Consider the following 21,840-nt stretch of genomic DNA (forward strand, 5'->3'; position numbering starts at 1 on the left):
AGACTGTCATTTTATGTTCAGTTTTTATTTTTCCCTGAGGAAAGAGGAGACACAGGTAGGAAGTGACCCAGGGAGGCAGCTATGCAGGTGCAGGTCTTAACTTCCTACCATTTGACCCTGGATCAGAGCCTGGTGGAGGGTGGACCCTACCAACCCCTAAGGAGTGACAATGACAGAATTCCATCCCTCGGCACTTAAGTTAATTGAGTAAGATCCTGAAGGTGCAAGGTTCCAGACTCTTGAGACCTCAGTGCAAGGGGGAAAGCCCTGAAGCCATTGCTGATTTGTGAAGATTTTTCGCATCATTGGACATCATGTACCCCAAAAAGGGTGGCCTTGAATATGTGACCTAGCTGAAGGGCTGAGTTGCTGAAAAGGACAGACCTTCACACAGTGGATCATAGTGAGAAAGTGGACATCCCGGGAAGAAGACAACCTGCCACACCCTGGCCTGACCTCTGGGTAACACTGCCAGTGAGTGTTCCCTTTCACACATCCATAAAACAATACATAAGAACAGCCATACCAGGTCAGAACAATGGTCCATCTAGACCAATATCCTGTCTCGGGTAGTGACCAATGCTAGATGCTTCAGTGGGAATGAACAGTACAGGGGAATTTTGAGTGATCCATCCCCTGTCATCTTGTATGATCTTCTGGCAGGAGGTTTTGGGACACCTGAAGCATGGGGTTGTCTCCCTGACCATCTTGGCTAATAGCCGTTCATGGATCTACCCTCCATGAACTTATCTAATTCCTTTTAAAACCCATTTGTACTTTTGGCCTTCACAACATCCTGTAACAATGAGTTTCACAGGCTGTCTGCATTGTGTGAAGTATTTCCTTTTGTTTGTTTTAAATGCTATCTATTAATTTCATTGTGAGCCCCCTAGTTCTTATGTTTATATGAAGGTGTAAATAACATTTCCCTATTCTCTTTCTCTACATGATTCATGATTTTATAGACATCTATTATATCCCCCCTTGGTCATCTTGTTTTCTAAGATGAATAGTGCCAATCATTTAAATTTTTGTCATATGTAAACTGTTAGAATCATAGACTATTGGGTTGCAAGGGACCTCACTGATGTTGTCTAGTTCAACCTCCTGCTCAAAGCAGGACCAATCCCCAGACAGATTTTTGCCCAGATCCCTAAATGGCCCCCTCAAGGATTGAACTCACAACCGTGGATTTAGCAGGCCAATGCTCAAACCACTGAGCTATTCCCTCCTACCCCATGGTCTGTACCCCAGTTATATTTATTGCCCTTCTCTGCACTTTTTCCAATTTCCAATTCCAGTTAAGATGAGATGATCAGAACTGCGTGCAGTATTCAAGGTGTGGGCATACCATGGTTTTATGTAATGGCATTATGATGTTTTCTATCTCATTATTTATCCCTTTCATAACGTTTACTAACATTCAGTTAGCTTTTTTGGCTGTTGCTGCACTTTGAATGGATATTTTTAGAGAACTATACAGGATGACTCAATATCTTTCTTGGGTAGTAACAGCAAATTTAGACTCCAGCATTTTGTATGTATTGGTGGGAATATTTTTTCTAAAGTGCATTACTTTGCATTTATCAGCATTGAATTTCATCTGTCATTTTGTCACCCATTCACTCAGTGAATACTGTGTGTTAAATTTGTCTAATGGAAACAAAGCCTCGGTGTTTTCAGAAATTACTCCTGGTGGTCACATCATTGTCACCTGGAGTCATCTTCTGTTTGCAAAAAGGCAACTCAAACCTTTTTATGTTCTGACCATCAATTTGTCTGTGCAGACATAAATAAAATAATTATTGTGATCCAGAAGAGTGGATGCCTTGTGTATCTGTCCTACAGGTGAAACAGTGGATCTATTGCCCCATATGAATCCAGTCACAATCTAGGGAAAAAGAAAACGGGATTTGCAACCACGTATACTTGTTAGAAAGACTTGCATAGGTGGTCATGAAGTACATTAGGAGTATTTTACATAGTTTTCAGTTTCTTCAAACAAATCATACAGACAAAAGACAAGGAAAGAAGGCATACATTATATAGTAGAAGTGATAATACATTAATTTCCATTGTGTACTGTTTGGGCAGAAATTCTTAACAGATTAGAAAAGCACCTGTCTTCTCTTACTAAGTAAGATATTTAATGATCTTCCCTGTTACTTAGCAATCTGCTGCTATTCCAAAACTTTAACTTACAGTCAAAATAATAGAAATGCTTCAGTGCAAACTGTACTAAAAGCCTGCTACATAAAGAACATTACAGTCAAACTAACAGGAATCTTTATTTAATAGTCCACATGCCTATCCAGTCTACATAGAATATATTAAATAATTTCATTTAATTTAAACTGTTTTTCTGGATACTTGTAAGAAATCAGTGAACCTTTAAAATACCTTTTCACTTATTTTTAGTATAGTTAAGAATTCAGTAGGATAAAAACTATGGATTTGATTCAAAGTCCATTGGCGTCATTGTGGATATTTTTCCTTTGACTTCAGTGAGCTTTGGGTTAGGTGCTATGTAAATAAATTGATAGAGAAGCAGGTGGGTTGTAATGCAGCCACTGCATTGCTTATATGAATTTTCGGCTATTATTTTCATTAGAGATCTTAAAAAATTTCTAAATATTAGAAAGCATAATTGTTTACACTAGTAGACAAAATGAAAATATTCTCAAATCTTCGTGTTAAAGAAGAGTGTGTGTAGGCATTTGGGTTGTTCATTGCTCTACCTTTTGAGGTAATTGAGTGCTGCTCATATTTTTTGGAGGAGTTCAATTATTTCTTTGGTTATTCAGTTATTTCTTAGAGGAGTTGCTAGGAATAATATTTCAGTATTAGAAGACTGTGACCTACTGATGCTGAGGTGAAGATGTTGTAATATTGTCATGCCATGATCTATGTGCCAATCTTTTTTAAAAGTTCAAAAGTTTGCACTGAGTTGAGTTAAAGCCTGGATAATAGAATGATGGTGCTTTCAAAATACCTATTATAGATAGATAGCATTGTGTTTTTTGTTGTTTTTTGGGGGAAGTTTCCCTTCAGTTAATGGGATATTTTGATAGTGAAAAATACATGTTGAATTATCCTGATGGTAATGTCATGCACTTCTTACACAGGGCATGGCTTTTACTTTGGAAGAGAGACAGCAGTTGAACATTCACGGATTATTGCCTCCTTGCTTTCTCAGTCAAGATGTCCAGGTTTTAAGGATTCTTGTGAATTTTGAAAGACAAACATCTGACCTAGACAGGTAAAGTACTGCTAAATAACCTTATCATTTTTCCCAAGTCATTGTTCAGTTCCTTCACTTCTCTGTGACTGTATTCAGGGGAAATGTTGCAGATATTGATGAATAACCATGTTCTGATATTATATTTATTCTGTTTTTTAACTGAGGACTTAAAAAGTTTCTGATACTTAAAGATGGATGAAAAACATTACATTAACAAGCAGCAGACATTTTGTTGCTAGAGCAGTTTTTATAAAAACTGGTTACTATTATTCAACTCCTGCCTTTTTTCTCAACTGAAATAGTAATATTTGATTTTTCTTATATGAAAATTATTTCCCCAATAACAAGCTAGGCAAGAAGTAGCAGGAGCAAATGAACCCATCTGAATCAAAGTTCAGTTTTGAGGACAGGATTCCTAATAATAAAATATAACTGAAGAGAAATAATAGATATATTTAATAAAATTGATTTTTTAAATGATTGTGTTATCAGTGACTCTTTAATTTTCACCCTATTACCCATCTATATTTTATATACATAAAATCTGAGCTCCCTATTAGCAGTCGTTTTGGTAAATTATTTTGAGATCTTTAGATAGGAGTTGTTATGAATGTGCAAAGTATTAATATTTTAATCATTTAAATCTTGTTTGATCACATTTTAACTTAGTCGCAATCTGTTTTCATGTTAAAATAAAATTTATTTTCTAAGAGCCCAGTCCTGCAATATATTGCATAGAGGGAACCCTCTGCACATACACAGTAACCTGTCCACAAGAAAGATGTTGCAAGGTTGGGGTCTAATTTGTATTACGGTACTTTCAGGTTTCTAATTAAAATGCAAAAAAGACATTGGCTCATCATGGTGTTTGGAAAGTCACCATATACTATATGTGGCATTTTTAGAGGGAGAAAAAACACACAACCAAGATGGACAGTTATTTATTGCACTGTCCCTAGCACCTGTTGCATTTTTATTCTCCTGACTAAATGGTCTTAGGAAGGATTGTTATCCAGAACTATGGTTAAGGTTAAGATTCTGTCACACATATTTTTCCTAAAAGTCAGGTACAGGTCACGGGCAATAAAGAAGAATTAATGGAAGCCTACAACCTGTTCCTGACTTTTAACAAAAATACTCTGTGGGAGGGTCATTAACAGTCAGAGCATTGCGGAGGGCTGACTTCTGGTAGCTGCCTCAGCACTGTTGCTTCTCTAGTCCCAGCGGGGATGACCCAACCCTGGATGCTGCTCTGTAGGCCCACCTGCCGACCGCCAGCCAACTGCTCCAGTGGGCCTGGAGGCTGGCTGCTGCTCCAGCCCTGCACCATCCCCAGTGGGGCTGACCTAACCCTGGCTGCTACTCTGGCAGCCCTGGGGCTGACAGCTGCTCCAGCCTTGCCCCAGAAGAGTTCAGAGTCTTGGAAAGTCACGGAATCCAGGACCTATGTGACAGAATCATAACTTTAACTATGATCAATGGAATCCAAATTGGATTTTCACCTTAAAAAAACCTAAACAGTATCAAATACCATAAAATCATGACACAAATTAAAAAGAAAATGTGCCCTTTAGGGGCAAATCCATCCCCCTTCTGTATTGTTGGCTCTTATGAGTATGTCTGCACGGCAAATTAAACGCCGGTGGCTGGCCCATGTCAGATGATACAGGCGTGTGGGGTTTGGGCCTGCAGACTGAGCCCCACCAGCCTGAGTCAGCTGACATGAATTAGCTGCAGAATTTCATTGCAGTGTTTAGACATACCCTATGAGGCTAAATAGGTGTGGTTCTCTTGCCGAAGGACTGGGCAGGGCCAGCCTTAGGAGATTGGTGATTAGGGAAACTGCCCTGATCACCAATCTCTGAAGATGCCAAGTCAACCTGCTTCCATCTCAGATGCTCTTTAGCTTAGCCATTTGGGCAGATGCCGAAAATGTTTTCCACTCTGGGCAACACAACACCTTTGGCCAGCCCAGGGATGGGGCTGGATTTTGGGGAGATTCACAGGGGATATGCAACTGTTGCGTGTTGCCCTGTTATTTGTGAGTGCTTATTGTGGCTGGGTGTAGGAAAGAGTGTGATATTGAATGGTCATGGGGCAATGGCCAATCCATGGATTTCTTTTCTCATACCTCTTCACCCATATAGGGGCAGGGTTGGTAAAGAAAGAGGTGAGAGGGCTCTGTATGTATCCTGCATAGCTACTTCTGTTATTCCTGTCAACTTGTACATATCCCCAGTGTTTGGGCCAGCTACACTTGTTGAGCTCTGGGATCTGGATTTTAGGTTAAATAATGTTTGAGTGTCTTTTAATCATACATATATCTTAAAAGGACATATGGAGCACAACCCTGCAGGTCTAAATCAGAAATTCCCACTGAAATCACTGGAGGATTTGGCTGTGTAAGGACTGTTGCATTAGCCCCTACACACAAATTCAGTGCACTTTAAAAGAAGATTCTGAGATAAAATGTGACTGCTATAGAGAAGAACTGAAATATTCATAATCTATCCCTGCAGCAACCAGTTCCTTCAATTTTAATAAAAAAAAATTAGGAGTTAATAGAGCCTCATTTAGTTTTACCTCTCTCCTCTCCCTCTTAACCACAAATACATATTATTAATTTCTTTGGAAGAAAGTGCTTCTTTTCCTGCCATGATCATAAATTTGAAGCATGAAACATTTTTATTGGTGTTGACTTCCAAGCATTTAAGGCACTGCTGAATTTAAACAATGATAGAATTTTGGCCCATGATACAATAATTAAAGTAACTTTTAGTCACTCCTGAAGATATAGACCAGAGGCTCTGTCTGATATGGGATGTTACCCATCTGAGGTTCCAGAATGTGCAAGAGAGAAACCAGCTGAGAAAACTTAAGAGTTTCAGGACAGAGTTCTATGGCAATGATTAATCAGCAAGACTGTTAAACAGTTGAAGCACATTAGTCTCCCAGAAAGCTAATTTGGAGTACGTAAGTGGAAGTGCAAGGTAATAGCAGGAACTGGGAGTCTATACATGTCTGAAGAGAAGCTTCTCATAGAGACAACAGTGATAATTTCGGTATTGGTGATTTTCGCTTCAAGTCTGTGCTTATCTGGAAACTGTTTTGTTTTGTTGTCTGTTTAACCGCTTTACTTTCTCTGTTTCCCAGAGACCGTAAGGCAGAGAAGCAAATACTTGTTTTACTTGGGGAATAGGGGGAAATAGTCTTAGGAAACCCAGAGAGCTTGGAGGGTAAACTGCTGCTTCAAGTCGGACTTTAATTGTTGTTTGCAGTGTTGTTGTGACTGTGTTGATTCCAGGAAACATGAAGAAGAGCTCTGTTTTGTCTTGAAAGCTTGTATCTTTCAACAACAGAAGTTGGTCCAATAAAAGATATTACCTCATCCATCTTGTCTCTCGAGTTGAAGATGTGAGCCTGGAATAGCAAAGTTCAGGGTGGGCTGGAGTTTTCATCCTTCTGTTATGAGGGAAAATTGGGAAACAATCCAGGGACGCTGTAATTTGAAAAAAAAGTCCCGTTTTATAAATTTTAATGTTTAATTTCACTGTAGTGCAGGGTTTTGGGGTTTTTCCTTGCAAAATTTCACTTCTTATACTTTTTCCTCACCAATAACTTTTCTGCCTCCAACTTTCCATTCAGTGGATTTGTGTCCATTCATATCACTGGTGAATATGGCTGCATGTGATTTCCTACATGGATAATCAAGTGGGGAAAATAATGTACTATTTTACTTGTGTTCTTGCCTTTTCTTTTTCTTGTGATTCATTTCTTAGCTATTGCCTCACCAATATGTCCCTATCTCCGTTCCATATTATACATCTGTGTTTATTTCATTTTAAGCGTTTTGAAGTAATGAAGATAAAGAAACACTTCCTCTGTATTCTTTTATAGATTTTCATACTTTCCCTTGTATTATTTTTTTTCCTACACATTAAACTACTTTTCAATTACCTAGCCAAACTAATATGTACATGCCTAGTATAGGAGTTAAGTTGCATGGGAACGGCTACTCCAGAATGAACTGAACTGATATTTTTTTTTATGGTAATACAAACCTGCAAAGGAAACAGTTTCTTTTTATCTTTAACATAGCATATATTTAACGTAATTTTCCTAAGATAACATAAAGATGTCTACTGCTGCCATTTTGGCAGACATTTCTGCATTTACTAATTATGAACATGAAGATTGCAACTGTAATTGTATATAATTTCAACAGAGCTGACTTTAATTAGTTCAGAATATACTTTATCTCCATGCCAGTTAGGATTGGCTACAGTGAAGCCCAAACTTTTATCTTTTCTCGATGTGGTTCATAACATTTGATCTCTGCTTTAGTTGGGCAGTTTCAGCAATAAATAAAAAGAAAATTTTTGGCAGCAACTTTATTTTTAGACTTTGAAATATTTGATTTTTTCAGATTTGTCTGCTTGTCCAAAAATTCTGTCAACACTTTTTAAAAGCTAATGAAGGGTAAATAGTGCATGGTATTGGTAATATTCTATATAGGTGTGGCTTTGTGTTCATTTTAGAAAATGTAAACCTGCTATAGTAGCTATTATGAAAAATTCTCATTATTCATTTTTTGCATATTTGAAATCAAATCTGAAGCTGGTACAGGCAATAGAGTTCATTGGGGTAGTCTTAGACTTTATGAAGGCCCAGGCCTTTTACTCCTGGGGGGAATTCTGCACCAAAAAATTAAAAAATCTGTGCATAATATTTTAAATTTCTGCATATTTTGTTAAAATAATATGATATAATCACACCAGTTTCAATTATTTTGGTAATATATTTCAAAATACCTGTCAGCAACTGTCTGTAAAAATACAGAGATAAAAAAAGTCCCCCCAGAATAGAGAACTAAAGAAACCCATTTCTCTGCATGGCCCCCGCCCCCCAGAGCCCAGCAGTGGGGGTCAGACACCTGCTCCCCCTTCCCCCTGGGAGCCCAGCTGTGTGGTGTCCCACAGCCAGACACTCACCCCTCCTTATGCCCCAGAGCCCAGCTGCGGGGCATGCCCCAGCCAGACACCTGCAGCCCACCCAGAGCCCAGCTGCGGGATTCCCCCCAGCCCGGACACCTGCACCCCTATCCCCATTGCCCAGCTTCAGAGCTCCCCACCCAGACACTCACATACACCCCTTATGCCCCAGAGCATAGCCCCAGGGCCTTCCCCAGACCAGACACCTGCACCCCCTAACCCCCAGAGATCCAGAGGGAGAAACAGTCTGATGCTTGGTCCTGGGCTTGTGTGGGGTTTCCAGCACACTGCCTCCTTCCTTCAGGGCATGTGAGGAACTGCAGCTGCCAGGAACCCTCCAGCTCCTCCTATCCCTCCCACCTCCCCCGGAGAGTCTTGTGTTTACAAACTGGGCTCTGCCTGGTCCAGTGGCCCCTAGTGGCAACCAGCAACTCTGCAGCCCATTTCTGTGGGAGAAAAAAGAAATTGTGCATGCACAACATTAATTTCCGTGCAAATGCTGCATGTCCAGTGGCGGAGAATTCTCCCAGGAGTAGCCTTTGTATTACAAGTCAGCTTCGAAACTTTATTTGACCTAGTACTGTGACTGAAAGCATACCCATTCGCAGCAGCATGAAACTACCGCAGTCTCCTGGGTCAGCTGGTAGCATGTAACTCTGTAGTTCAGCATGTCAGGTTGCAGCTCAGAAAGCTGCAGGCATGGCTAGCCTCAGTATATATCCAAATGGTGATGATTGGGAGCAAAGTGGTTTGAGTGCCAACTTTTAATTTTGTTATCTCTGAATTGGTGGATGGACCCTCTGAAAGTTTGTGGGGATTCCCTTTGCCCCTCCCCCATCATCCCTGAGTTGGGCAACTTATCTGGGTCCCTCTAGATTCAGGATGTCTGGTCATCTTAAGATATAAAAACTCACATAAATGTCAGGGAGTTAACAGAGTCTAGCTTGCTCAGCCTTCCTCCCTTACATAGTAGAAAAGAATTTCTTAATTGCGATGGACAATTTGGTGACCGTGTTTTATATAAATAGGCAGGAAGAGGAACTGTCAACTCAGTTGTGCCAGGAGGCAGTTCAACTCTGGGATTTTTGTATAACCAACTCAGTTAATCTCAGGGCTGCTTACCTTTCAGGAAAACAGAACACATTAGCAGATCAGCAATCACCACAAGTAGTCACTACATCCATATGTGGCCAGGTCCATCTTCCAGCTCTGGGGCACTCCCCAAGTGGACCTGTTTGCAATGAAAAGCAGCAGAAAATGCCATCAGTTCTGTTCTTGGGCAAGGCTCAGACCAGGCTAACTGACTGATGCTTTTCTCCTATCTTGGAAGAATTCCATCCTGTATGCCTTTCCTCCAATTCCTTTACTTCCCAAGGTCATGTTCAAAGTCAAACAAGACCATGCTCACTTCATCCTTGGAGCACTGTTGTGGCCTTGTCGGCACTGGTACTTGGCCCTACTAACCTTGTCAATCCAACCTCCGCTGTCTCTTATGTTGGTTCCAGACATAATGTCATTGGACCCCAGACAGCTGCTCCATCCCAATCGTTGAGCTCTCCATCTGACAGCATGGATGCTTCATAGTTGACAATCTTTGCAAGGTCCTACTTGAAGGACATTGAGAAAGTGCTTCTGAATAGCAGAAAACCCTCAACTAGGAACACTTACCTGGCTGAGCAAAGCACTTCTCCATTTGGAAAAGATGTATCTACAGAGCACAGACTTCTGGATCTTGTACTTGACTATCTTCTAGATCTAAAACAGACTTTGGCTATTAGCTCTACAAGAGTGCTTCTGTCAACTATTTTGGCCTTCCACGTCTTTATGGATACTACATCCCTTTTTGTCAAACCCATCCTCACCTGATTCCTAAGGGGCTTAGTAATATTGTACCTCCACATACAAGATCCCATCCCTCCTTGGGATCTGAAAGTAGTCCTTGCAAAGTCGATGAGACCGCTATTTGAGCTCTTGCAACTTTCTCTATCCTTCTCTTCTCTATGAAGGTAGCATATCTAGTGGCAATTACTGCAGCCAGAAGGGTGGGTGAGTAGAGAGTCCTAGTGTCAGAGGCTCCCTATATGAGGATAAAGTTTATCTCCACTGTCATGCAAAATTTCTCACAAGAGCAGTCTGTTTTTCATTTGCCAATATTACTCCCAAAACCTCATCAGCACAGGGATGAGAAAAAAATTGGTTCTCTGAACGTAAGAAGGGCTTTAACTTTCTACCAGGAGCATGTCAAGTCCTTTAGATCCTCCTCACATTTGTTCGTTGTGGTTGAAGACAGAGCTGTGGGCCTACAAGTTTTCACTGAGAGAATCTCATAGTGGATCTCTTTGTGCATTCATTTTGTTACCAATTGGCAAATATAACCCCGCCAGCGAAAGTATTGGCACATTCTAATAGTGCACAGGCAACTTTGGCAGCTTTCTTGGCACAAATGCTGATAGTAGACATTTGTAAAGCAGCGATTTGGTCATCGGTCCACACTTTCACTTCTCATTATGCCATTTCCCATCAGTCCAGAGAAGATGCCAGGTGTAGACAGGTTGTCTTACAATCACTGTCAGGTAGTCTCTGGGCCTACCTCCATTCGTGTTTGTTTCAGTCATGGAATGAACACGTGGAATCACTTGAAGAAAAAAACGGTTACCTGTCTATCTGTGACTGTTGTTCTTCGGGATGTGTTGCACATATCCATTCCACAACCCACTCATCTTGTCCTCTATTTTGGAGGAAGGAACTGATGGGCGTTGGGTGGCCCCACCCTCTTATACCAGCATGCAGGGTACATGGCAACAGCGGGCATTTGAGCCAACCTGATGGGTACCCTGTAACCCTAATTCCAGGAGGTGGGGTGATGAGTTGGGGATGAGGATTGGGGGAGGGAGGAGGCTTCCAGCAGTCTCCTGGGTATATGTAAATGATTATGGAGTTACCTGCACTGGACAGTTTTATCTTCTGGCTACTCCCAAGACTTTTAGGAATAAAGTTGAGGCCTAATTAAACCACATCCAGTGTCTCCTGCCCTCTTTCTGGGAAAGCTGGACAATGTTAAAATAAGTTATCAATCTCTAAAAATGACCTATGTGATAACTTTAGTTAGTGCAAGGGGAGGGAGGAGAAATTGAAGAGAAAATCATCTTGCTCAAAGTAAATATCAGGTCTGGCCAGGGCCGGCTCTACTGTTTTTGCCGCCCCAAGCAGCACGCTGAATTGCCGCCGCAGATAGTGGGGGCAGTCCATGTGCTGTTAGGGTGGCATGCGCATTTCTGCGGCAGCAGCAATTCGCGGACAGCTAAACATAGAAGCTGCTTGGGGGCAAAAACACAGGGACTGCCGCCCCTTGCAGATTGCCGCCCCAACCACCTGCTTGGGATGTTAGTGCCTAGAGCCGGCCCTGTGTCTGGCACACCACAAATGCCCCACTAAAGAAATAATTGGCTTAGGTACACCAATGGCCCATGTTCCTCGAAGAAGGTGCCCACATGAAGCCACTATAACATTTTACCAGAGTTAGCCCTTTGAATCTGAAATCAGCATTATGTGTAGGACAAAATATTTGTTCTCAGTACTCATATAATTGGATGATAGAATTAAGAATGATTCCCATTGTTAACTGACTAAGCATGCTGATGAAAAGTGGTGTAAATAACAAATAATTGAATTCTAAAGACTAATTTTCATCAAGCACATAGAAAACTATAAACTATTACAGTTTTATTTTCACTTGGAAATAGGACCACTTATGCTTAAAAATGGTGCAATTTAGAGAAATTTTCTTAAAATAAAAAAACATTTTTACTTCACTGTAAAGAAGACAGAGATCAGTTGTTCTTCCTGTCCACTGAGAGTATGACAAGAAGTAGTTGATTTAGTTTGCAGGAAGACAAGATCAAGACGTTCTGTAGTGAATAGTAGATAGGCTTGGTAGAATTTATTTTTTTAATATAATTTTAAGAGATAATATCATAATAAGCTTTTTTCTGTTTTTATCTGTTTACATTTTCACAGTTGTACAAAATTACGGGTTTTATTTTTATCAAGTTAAATTTTCACAGTTGTGGGAAATTATGAGGTCAGACAATAATTATTTGATGACAGTTGATATTGATTTCATAACGTTAAAACTTCATAAATGTTAAAGCACAAGTTGTCATCATGTGTCAACATATACAAAGTAAATATTCTCAAGCATCATTTTTCTTACTTTGCCTGTCTGTACATTTTGATTGTTATTGATGTAAATAGTAAGTTTGTGTGTGTGCTGTAAAATGGACAGTAACTGACAGAATACTAATCCTTCCAACCCAAATCATATATCATCACCAGTCATTATTTAAAATGAAAATTTTGAGTCAGATCTTGTCATGTGTCCCTAACCTGTTTGCCAAAAGCTGGAAATGGGCAACAGGGGATGGATCACTTGATTACCTGTTCTGTTACTTTCCTCTGAAGCACCTGGCATTGGCCACTGTTAGAAGCAGGATGCTGGGCTAGATGGACTTTTGGTCTGGACCAGTATGGCCGTTCTTATGTAATTTTGTTGCTGAACAAGACAGAATAAAATATTGTTGCTTTTCTTCCAGCTCTATTGACTCTTCAGTGCGGTGGGGCGAGTTTGTTGTGTGGACCAACTCAGGCATTGTGGGTTCTGTAGTCTGAAATGAACTTAAAAACTTTTTTGAATTTAAATTCTGTTCAGTGCTGGCGAAATGCCAATTCTTGGCTGCTTCTGTGTTCTTATGTAGTCTCCTTGGCTTCTTATACCACACCCATCACTGGTATCGGTATACCTTTTAGGTAGGCACTTCTCCTCCCCAGCCTTTCTTTCCTGCATAACAGTCAGAAGAGAAGACATCCATCACTAAAGTGAAATGGAATGTTTGTGTCATTAAGATTAGCTATAGTTGCACAGCTATATGCTCTCTCACTATACAGCATATGGATTGCTTAATGTTAATTTTGCTTACATAGCCCTCATCACAGAGAGCTTTACAGACTACACGCAGCCATTGCATTTCAGATGAAGTGCAACCATCTCTAGGTGAAACATAACTGTTCAGTGGTATACAATAACTCTACACAACAGGTTAGGATTGGACATAAAGAATGCCTTTTCCAGCTGAAACTATAGGAAATTTTGTGTTTGCTGTGCATAAGCACTGAAGTTAGAATTTGGCCATGACACCATCATTAATGCCCATACCTGTACAATGTCATCATCTCTTCAATGAGCTCGCATAGTCTGGAGGCCTTGATTTTATATTTAAGAAAGAAGGTCGCTTCCAAAGCAAATGAATGGCAGGCTGAGGAGTTTGCTCACAGTTACCACATAGTAAAATCTTAAGTAAAGTGAAACATTCTGGGATCTCAGATACCACAGTGTGGTGATTTTGGTTTTATAGTTGTCTTTTTTTTCTAACGGTGATCCTGGCATCAATTTCCTGGAGTCCTTTGCTTGTGTCCTAGTGACTGGAAGCTTTTTGAGTCAATGCACTGGGTTTGGCTGTGGGGGAGATGACACTCTGCTTTGTTGTCATCTCTGCACTCTTCACTCATACTCTAAACACAGGGCTGGCTCCAGGCACCAGCATCCCAAGCAGGTGGTTGGGGCGGCAGTCTGCAAGAGGTGGCAGTCCCTGTGTTTTTGCCCCCAAGCAGCAGGCCGAATTGCTGCCGCGGATGGCGGGGGGAGTCCGTGCGCCGTTAGGGCGGCATGCGCGTTTCCACAGTGGCGGCAATTCGGTGGCAGCTTCTATGTTCAGCTGTCCGCGTCGGTGCAGCTTCTGTCTTCCGGCTGAAGACAGAAGGTGCCACCAAATTGCCACCGCCGCAGAAACGCGCGTGCCGCCCTAACGGCACACGAATTGCCCACGCAGTCCGCGGTGACAATTGGGTGCGCTGCTTGGGGCGGTGAAAACAGTAGAGCCAGCCCTGTCTAAACACTCACATGATACTGATTAAACTCTGAAGGGGTGAGAAGAATGGTCCAGGAGTTAGGACACTAGCCTGTGGCTCTGGAGATCCAGGTGCAATTGCTCTGCCAGAAGCTTCCTGTGTGACTTTGGGCCAAGTCACTTAGACTCTCAGTGCCTAGCCTATAAAAAAGGGATAATAAGTGCTTCCCAGCTCATAAGGGTGCTGTGAAGATGAAAACGTGAAAGATTTTGAGACACTCAGATACTATAAGTGTGGGGTCATGTAAATAACTTAAATAGTGTAATGTCTACTGAATTGTCAGTTGTCTGCTAACTCATCAACACCATATCTGGCAGCACCTGATACAGACATTCCTTGGAGGATTCCAATCTAATTACTGGCCTGGCCTGACCTGCTTATGATATAAGATGTAATGAATTCACAGCGCATAGTGGTATGGCTGCAATATTATGTAAATACTATTTTTTGTGGTTTAAGCTGTTTGCAGCTGACTTTGAATGTTGAAGTGCTGTGCTTTGAAAGGCCAACGTTTAATATGCTGAATATGTGATACAGCACAGAGTATGTCTGTATGTTTTATCTGGGACATTGAAATCAGACAAGAAGTTAATGATGAAATATAATTCTTATCCTGTAATTTAATTTAGAAACCTATTTCTATGTCTTTTGATAGTAATCTGATCTTTTATTCTTTTTCTTATCACATTTCTACTGTCTATATTCACAAGTGAAGTGAGTGCCAGGCTGTTAATGTGTGTGTCCCTCTGAATGCCTGATTCCCTTATGTTTCTTATCTGTTTTTCTTTTTCTGAAGACTCATGTTACCTTGGTTACATGTTTTAGTTATAGGAGTGCATTAACAGTCTTGAGAAAAAGTGCAATCAGGCCATTTTGTATGAAGAGGTTTTTGTTGAATGTCTTACCTTTGAATAATATTTTGTAACTTATATTTATTAATATACTTCTGTGAAAATGTAAACCATATATTCAGTCTCAAAACTGTATAAAATAAATAGGTTCTTGTACTCTGCTCATTACGATTGTAGCTAAATTCCCTACATAACAACAAAGTAGTATTTGAGTTCTTAGGTGTCTTATGGCCAGGGGAAAAAAGTGACAATCGTAGGTTCTGGAAATGAAATAAGTACTTTATTGGAACTGTAACTGTGGTTCAATTAGAGCAGAACACAATGATTTTCTCTGAAAAGGCAGTTCACAATCCCTGCAGCCTCACTCTTCCCAATGTTTGGTTCTCACTTTCTGCCTCCTTTTCTTGTGATCTTTATTCAGGACTCTTTAACTTAATAAGTTTAGTTAAATACATACAGGCTAATTAAATGTCAATTTCAGATACATACTGGGCATTACCATGTGTCTTGAAAAATACACTATGCATTTGTATGTGTGTGTTTATGTAGGCATTATACCACCCATTGCATGCTATTAGACTGCCTTGTTTTCTTGGAAATGGAGTGTATTTTACTCTGTCTAAAACTTTGATATTCTCTCTCTAATTCTGCAACAACACCTGCAGCATCAAGTCATGCACTGTAACATTTTTCAAGAGATTTAGTGATGCATTCCACAGACAAAGTCTTGGCTCCAATGTCAATGAGAGTTTTACCATAGACTTCAGTAGGACCAAGATTTCACTCTACAAATCTGATAACGTAATCTAGCTATAAGACCTGCAGCACTGTGCAAGCCATTTCTTCTTATGTTTTCTGTCTGGCCATGTAGTAAATACTTGAGTCCTCTTTTAGTTGATAGCAAAAATCCTCCCCACAAACCCTTGTGTGAGAAGGGTGGTGGTGGTGGTGATGTGTTTTGTACCATCAAATACACTCAGTGCAGGTTAACATTTTAGAGTATCTGCTTTTTCCCCTGTTGTTTAAATTATAATTTTAGTGAAACATTCAGTCAATCTAATGCTATATTTCAAATCCTGTTGTGTTAGATACAGGCATCATCCTGATCAAAATTGCATTTCTCAATGTATCAACATGTTATAACATCTAAAGCTCATTTGAGAGATTGCTAAGCACATACTATCTGCAATGTTTGACTATAGGTATTGTGCTACTATTACCTTTGTAAGCACTTTGACACCTTGCTTATAAAAACTGCTAAGTAAAACAGCATTTTTTCCCAATTGAATGTCAGAAATTGTAATTTAAATTGAGGTGTAAACCAAAATGGAACAATTTATATATTTATAAAATGTTGCAAGTAGTACACAATTGCTTTGTTTAAAGCACCCCAATTCAAAAGTCTTCCAGCAGTTTTAAATTTCTTCTCCAAAAGATCACTTTACAAAATCTGGAAAATAGGATTGCTCTGAATAATAAGATTGGAGAATGAAAAGATCATTTGGGGTTTTAAATAACAGCAACTGATTTCAAAGAAAGTACTGTAGTAATAAAAAGAAAAATGGAGAAGTGTTCAGAATCAGAGACTGGTTCAGTCCTCTGGCTTCCGTGCATGCCTGAGCATTCTGGCAGTGACCAAGCCAGGTTTTTCATAACAAGTTCTCCACCTGTCACTTTTCAAGATCCTGTGGAAATGAAATACATATCTCCAGAAATTCACCTCAGTAAGACGGATATATCAGTCAGAATTGATTATGAATGGATCAATATTTTGGAGTAGATGGTAGGAGAATCATATTAGTTAAAAATATGGTGATTTACTTCATAAAGAAGACTTCTTAAAGAGTTAAGAGTATAATGATATGTGCTAAAGACAGAGCAGTGGCTGTTAAAAGGTGGTAGGTATAGACACTTAATAATACACATGTAGATATTTTTGAAAATATTTGTAGGAGAAGGAATAAATGTGTAAAATTTTTTAAATATTTGATATAGAATTATTTATTTGTATTTTAAAAAGTGATTTATGGCACTTTATTTTCTGCTATTCATATTGATCTCATGTATTTATTTAATTATTTCGATTTCAAAATAAAGAAATGCTCATCTGAGGGCCTGGGTGCCCTTGACATAACAAAAATAAAATTTAAAAAAATTCAAAAAAGATTCAGCGTTGCTTTTCTTCCACAGTCCTGTCATCACATGAATTTATTATGTTGGAACTCCCAGCCCACTCTTCCCATTGGACAGGTTAAGGGAGAATACTTTGAAATAGCAACAACAACAACAAAAGTCAGGATATACGCAATTAAGATTTGTTTACCATCATTAATGCAGCTATGTTACACATGTGGACTATTTTATATTCTTGTTCAATAGGAATCTTAATATATTTTGGTTTATTCTGTTAAATATATGAAATAAAAGATACAGGATGTACAAAAGGTTGATGTCCGAAAGCTTAAGTTTTTGTGTTTCCTGAGTCTTAGTTTTAACTGTGCAACTTTAATATTTCATTAAAATGGCTCCCCTCTCTTGATTAATTAAGTGCTAAGAATGTCTTGAATGTCATTAAAAAAATTAAAGTTAGTATTTAAGTAGTCCCAAGTGGATTTTGACGTTCACCTTATTGAAGTGAATTGGGAAGGATGAGGGATTGTGTTTCATTAAGGTAAGTGAGATAGGTAAGAGCAAGGTCAAATCTTTGCTGCTGTTTTGTTGTAGACAAGTTTTATGCAAAGCATTGCTAAGATATTAAAAAACTAAAAACCACCACTGTAAACAAAATATCCATAAATGTATATTTACATGAGCCACAACAACTCTCCCACCTTCTATTTTAGTTAAATGTGTGCTGTACCTAATCTCTAAAAACATCTGCACAACATGTGCATTTTAAAGACTACAAATAATGTCTTATTCATTGTGAAATAGGTAAATATATGTTCTTACATTTTGAAGTAAGTTGGGTTTTTAATTTAAACTAAGTTTTTTTAATTATTATTTTCTAAGAAAAAGTTAATAAAAAGTTCACTCTACATAAACTAAATGAATCTAGTAAGGTCAATGTTAAACCCACAGAAATTCAGTGTTAAGGTTGAAAACTCTAGGTTTTATCCTAAACTGCTGTAAACTAGTGTAGTTTTCATCTATGGCATTAAACCAGTTCATACCAGCTGAGGGTCTGATCTTCAGTCTTTAAATCATCCTTTTATGCTTCACATCAGACAAGGTTCTCTGTTGGAATCCTAGAACAGTGGTAATTTCATGTATTGTGTGTGTTTGTTACAATAGGTGAGCAAAAAAAGATGAGTTAAATATGGAGTGTCATTCTTTCCTTTTGCTATCCTAATTTAAACTGATTCTGCAGAGCTCTGAAATGCAGAGCTACCATTGATTTCATAAGGAGATAAAAGTGCTTTTGTGGGATTGAGTAGGTGCCACGGAGGACTGCAGGATTAGGTGTTTTGCATGTGTGACAGTATTTAAATCTATTAGTAGAGAGGTATGGAAAAACTAACATTCTCCTTGGATTGGGAGAAATTTCTTAGAGGTCCAGAGTAGGAAAGTGAAATTTTAATTACCCCCTCCAGCAAATTTATGATTATCCCACTCAAAATGCAACATTTGGCATGTTTGGATTAAGGTTTAAATTGGACCTGTGTTGCTATTTTAATGCAAATGTAGCATTTTATGTCTAAGAGGAATCAGCTCTCTTCCTGAACATGCCGACTGTCACCTTTTCAACAGTTTCAGCTTCTGTCTACTGTCTGGCTCAGATTTGTTATCCTTTAGAACTGAAGCACTTGTGGTACTAAGATATGGTTAAATGTAAGTATCCTGGACCAGAGAGAGACTTTCTGGAACAAACACAGCTTTAATTAATTCTCTACATATCTATTTTATTTTTTAACTATTTTAAATGTTCACTTGGATACCTGTCTAATTATATTTAATTCTCCACAGATACATTCTGTTAATGGGTCTTCAGGATCGAAATGAAAAGCTTTTCTATAAAGTGCTGACGTCTAACATTGAAAGGTTCATGCCTATTGTTTATACTCCCACTGTGGGTCTGGCTTGCCAACAATATGGTTTAGCATTTCGGAGGCCAAGGTATGTAAGTTTATATTTCAAATAAACGTAATTGTATCTTTTTCCCCCCCCCTCTTGGCAGCTTTCTGTAGGATTTTTTTTAAACATAGTTGAGTGTAACCCAAAACTGGAATAACGTAGATAATTCAAACTATACTAGACTAAAAATATAGTTAAGTTAAACTGTAATTTATATTGTATTGCAAAGATAAACTGTTGTTTCAGTGTGTTAAAACATGGGTGAATTTTATAATCTTACAAAGCCTAATTAGGCTTTTCCACAGGCACAATTGCATTTGTTACATGTCTGCAAAAGGATGAATTTACCCTAATCCAAATTTAGTTTAGCAGTCTGAGGAGCATTGGCCTTAGAATATATGCGTGCACCCCCCTATGTACATACAGACAGAGAGAGAAAAAAAATCAGGAATGTGTTCTAAATTTTTATACCATTTTCTCATTTTCTTTCTGGAATGAATTTTTATTTTGAACAATGTGAGAAGATGCAGCATATATAAAACTTTTTGGATAGGAAAGACACTGTCATATCAGGCAGCCCCTTAAATTCGCTTCAATTTTTCTGCTAACTGTTTTTTCAGTTTTCTTTTTAGGTTATCAAAGTACTATCATTTGGTATATCAGTATTTGAGGTATGCCTGTCTCTTTCCGACATTATAAACCAGCATTCGAGGAGGGCTTGAGCTACATTATTAAAATGTTTCTATTCAATAAGATTTACTTTTTAACATTTCAACTTAGAGGGCCAAATTATCTGCTGGTGTAAATCAGTGTAACTCTACTGATGTCAGCAGATCTATGCAAATTTATAAGAGTTGAAGATCTGGTCCCAGAACTTAAATTCTTTATAGGATAAAGTTCAGACTCTTTTATTTTTACCTGCACTGACACTTGGCAGGAGGTGGAGGGAAGAGGAAAAAGGGAGAAGTAGGATGCAAATTTTGTTCTCCTGTCTTCCCACCAAATCCATAGAGTTAGTTCTCCACAGGTCTGCTGAGGTGAAGCTGTTCCACAAGTGGTCCACACACATCCATCCTTCCTTGCTGTGGTCACACACATAGGCGCTGCTGCACCCCCTGGCTTGAAGTGGTTTCCTCCATATGTAGGTGTCTTGGTATAAACCCCCACTCTGAACCTTAGCGTCCAAAAGATGGGGTACCAGCATGAATTCCTCTAAGCTCAATTACCAGCTTAGTACTTGTAGCGCTGCCGTCCCAACCAGGAATTCCGGTGCCTGGTACACTCTGGTCCCCCCCAAAACCTTGCCTGGGGACCCCCAAGACCCAGTCCCTCTGGATCTTAACACACGGGAAGTAAACCCTTTCCCTCACCGTTGCCTCTCCCAGGCTTCCCCTCCCTGGGTTACCCTGGAAGATTACTGTGATTCAAACTCCTTGAATCTTGAAACAGAGAGGAAAATCCACTTTCCCCCCTCCTTCTCTCTCCCCCTCTCAGACTCTTTCTGAGAGAGAAAGTAATCCTAACACAGAGAGAAAATTAACCTTTCTCTCCCCCTTCCCTCCTTTCTCCCCACCAATTCCCTGGTGAATCCAGACCCAGTCCCCTGGGGTCTCACCAGAATAAAAAAACCAATCAGATTCTTAAACAAGAAAAGCTTTTAATTAAAGAAAGAAAAACAGTAAACATGATCTTTGTAAATTTAAGATGGAATATGTTACAAGGTCTTTCAGCTGTAGACACTGGGAATACCTTCCCAGCCTAAGTATACAAGTACAAATTAAAATCCTTTCAGCAAAATGCAAATTTGAACTCCTTCCAGCCAAATACACATTTGCAAATAAAGAAAACAAACATAAGCCTACTCGCCTTATCACCTAGTACTTACTATTTTGAATTTATAAGAACCTGAATCAGGGAGATTGGAGAGAGAGCTGGTTGCACGTCTGGTCACTCTCAGAACCCAGAGAGAACAACCACCAAAAACTAACAGCACACACAAAAACTTCCCTCCCTCAAGATTTGAAAGTATCCTGTCCCCTGATTGGTCCTCTGGTCAGGTGACAGCCAGGCTCACTGTTCTTGTTAACCCTTTCCAGGCAAAAGAGATATGAAGTACTTCTGTTCTGTTAACTGTTAATTATCTGTTTATGACAGTAGGGTTTATTTACAGTTTGGTTCAACGGGTTTCAGTACTCTCACTATACAGATTGTTCCAGCATCCCTGTTCACAAGTGCTCCTGGAAGGAGTAATTTGAGTTGCTGTTCTGGGGTTGTGCCTAGAGTGAACAGAATGTAAAACTGTGCTTCAGAAAATTTGATGGTGTTTTGTGTCAAAATGAGAGAGGAGCAATTAACAGATCCCAGCCTTTCTGATCAAAGCCTTGAAGACAACAGTGTAAGCCAATTACTAGGAGTGAAAGGAGAAATCAGTTGGGCTCAATTTTTTTGCAACAGGAGTCTTTTTGTGGCAAAGAGAGGGCTTTATTTTTAGGTATGTGTGGCAGTAATCAAGCCTGGAGGACATGAATGAAAAGATAACGGGGGGCAACCTCTCCCCGTCTCTGACCAGCATAAACTTGCCCACCCAGCTCTGGAGGTGAGTTGAAGCCGGTTCTTACCAGTTTGCAAGAACCAGTTCTTAAATTTAGAAGCCGGTGTAAAACCAGCTGTTAAAGGGGCAGGCGGGTGGGCAATCAACTCTGGTCTGCGGGCCACATCC

General features: G+C 39.5%; 1 protein-coding gene across 2 annotated transcripts in view; it reads left to right on the forward strand.

Annotated features, from left to right (window-relative positions):
* Window positions 1-21,840, forward strand: part of ME1 (malic enzyme 1) — a 367,704-nt gene that overhangs the window by 61,372 nt on the left and 284,492 nt on the right. For both annotated transcript variants that reach the window (XM_050950148.1, XM_050950149.1), the window contains exons 2-3: window positions 3,126-3,259; window positions 19,014-19,163. In XM_050950148.1, coding sequence (XP_050806105.1) covers window positions 3,126-3,259; window positions 19,014-19,163 — 284 coding nt within the window. The remainder of the gene's footprint in view (window positions 1-3,125; window positions 3,260-19,013; window positions 19,164-21,840) is intronic.

This window comes from Gopherus flavomarginatus, chromosome 4, assembly GCF_025201925.1.
Source record: "Gopherus flavomarginatus isolate rGopFla2 chromosome 4, rGopFla2.mat.asm, whole genome shotgun sequence".
NCBI lineage: Eukaryota > Metazoa > Chordata > Testudines > Testudinidae > Gopherus > Gopherus flavomarginatus.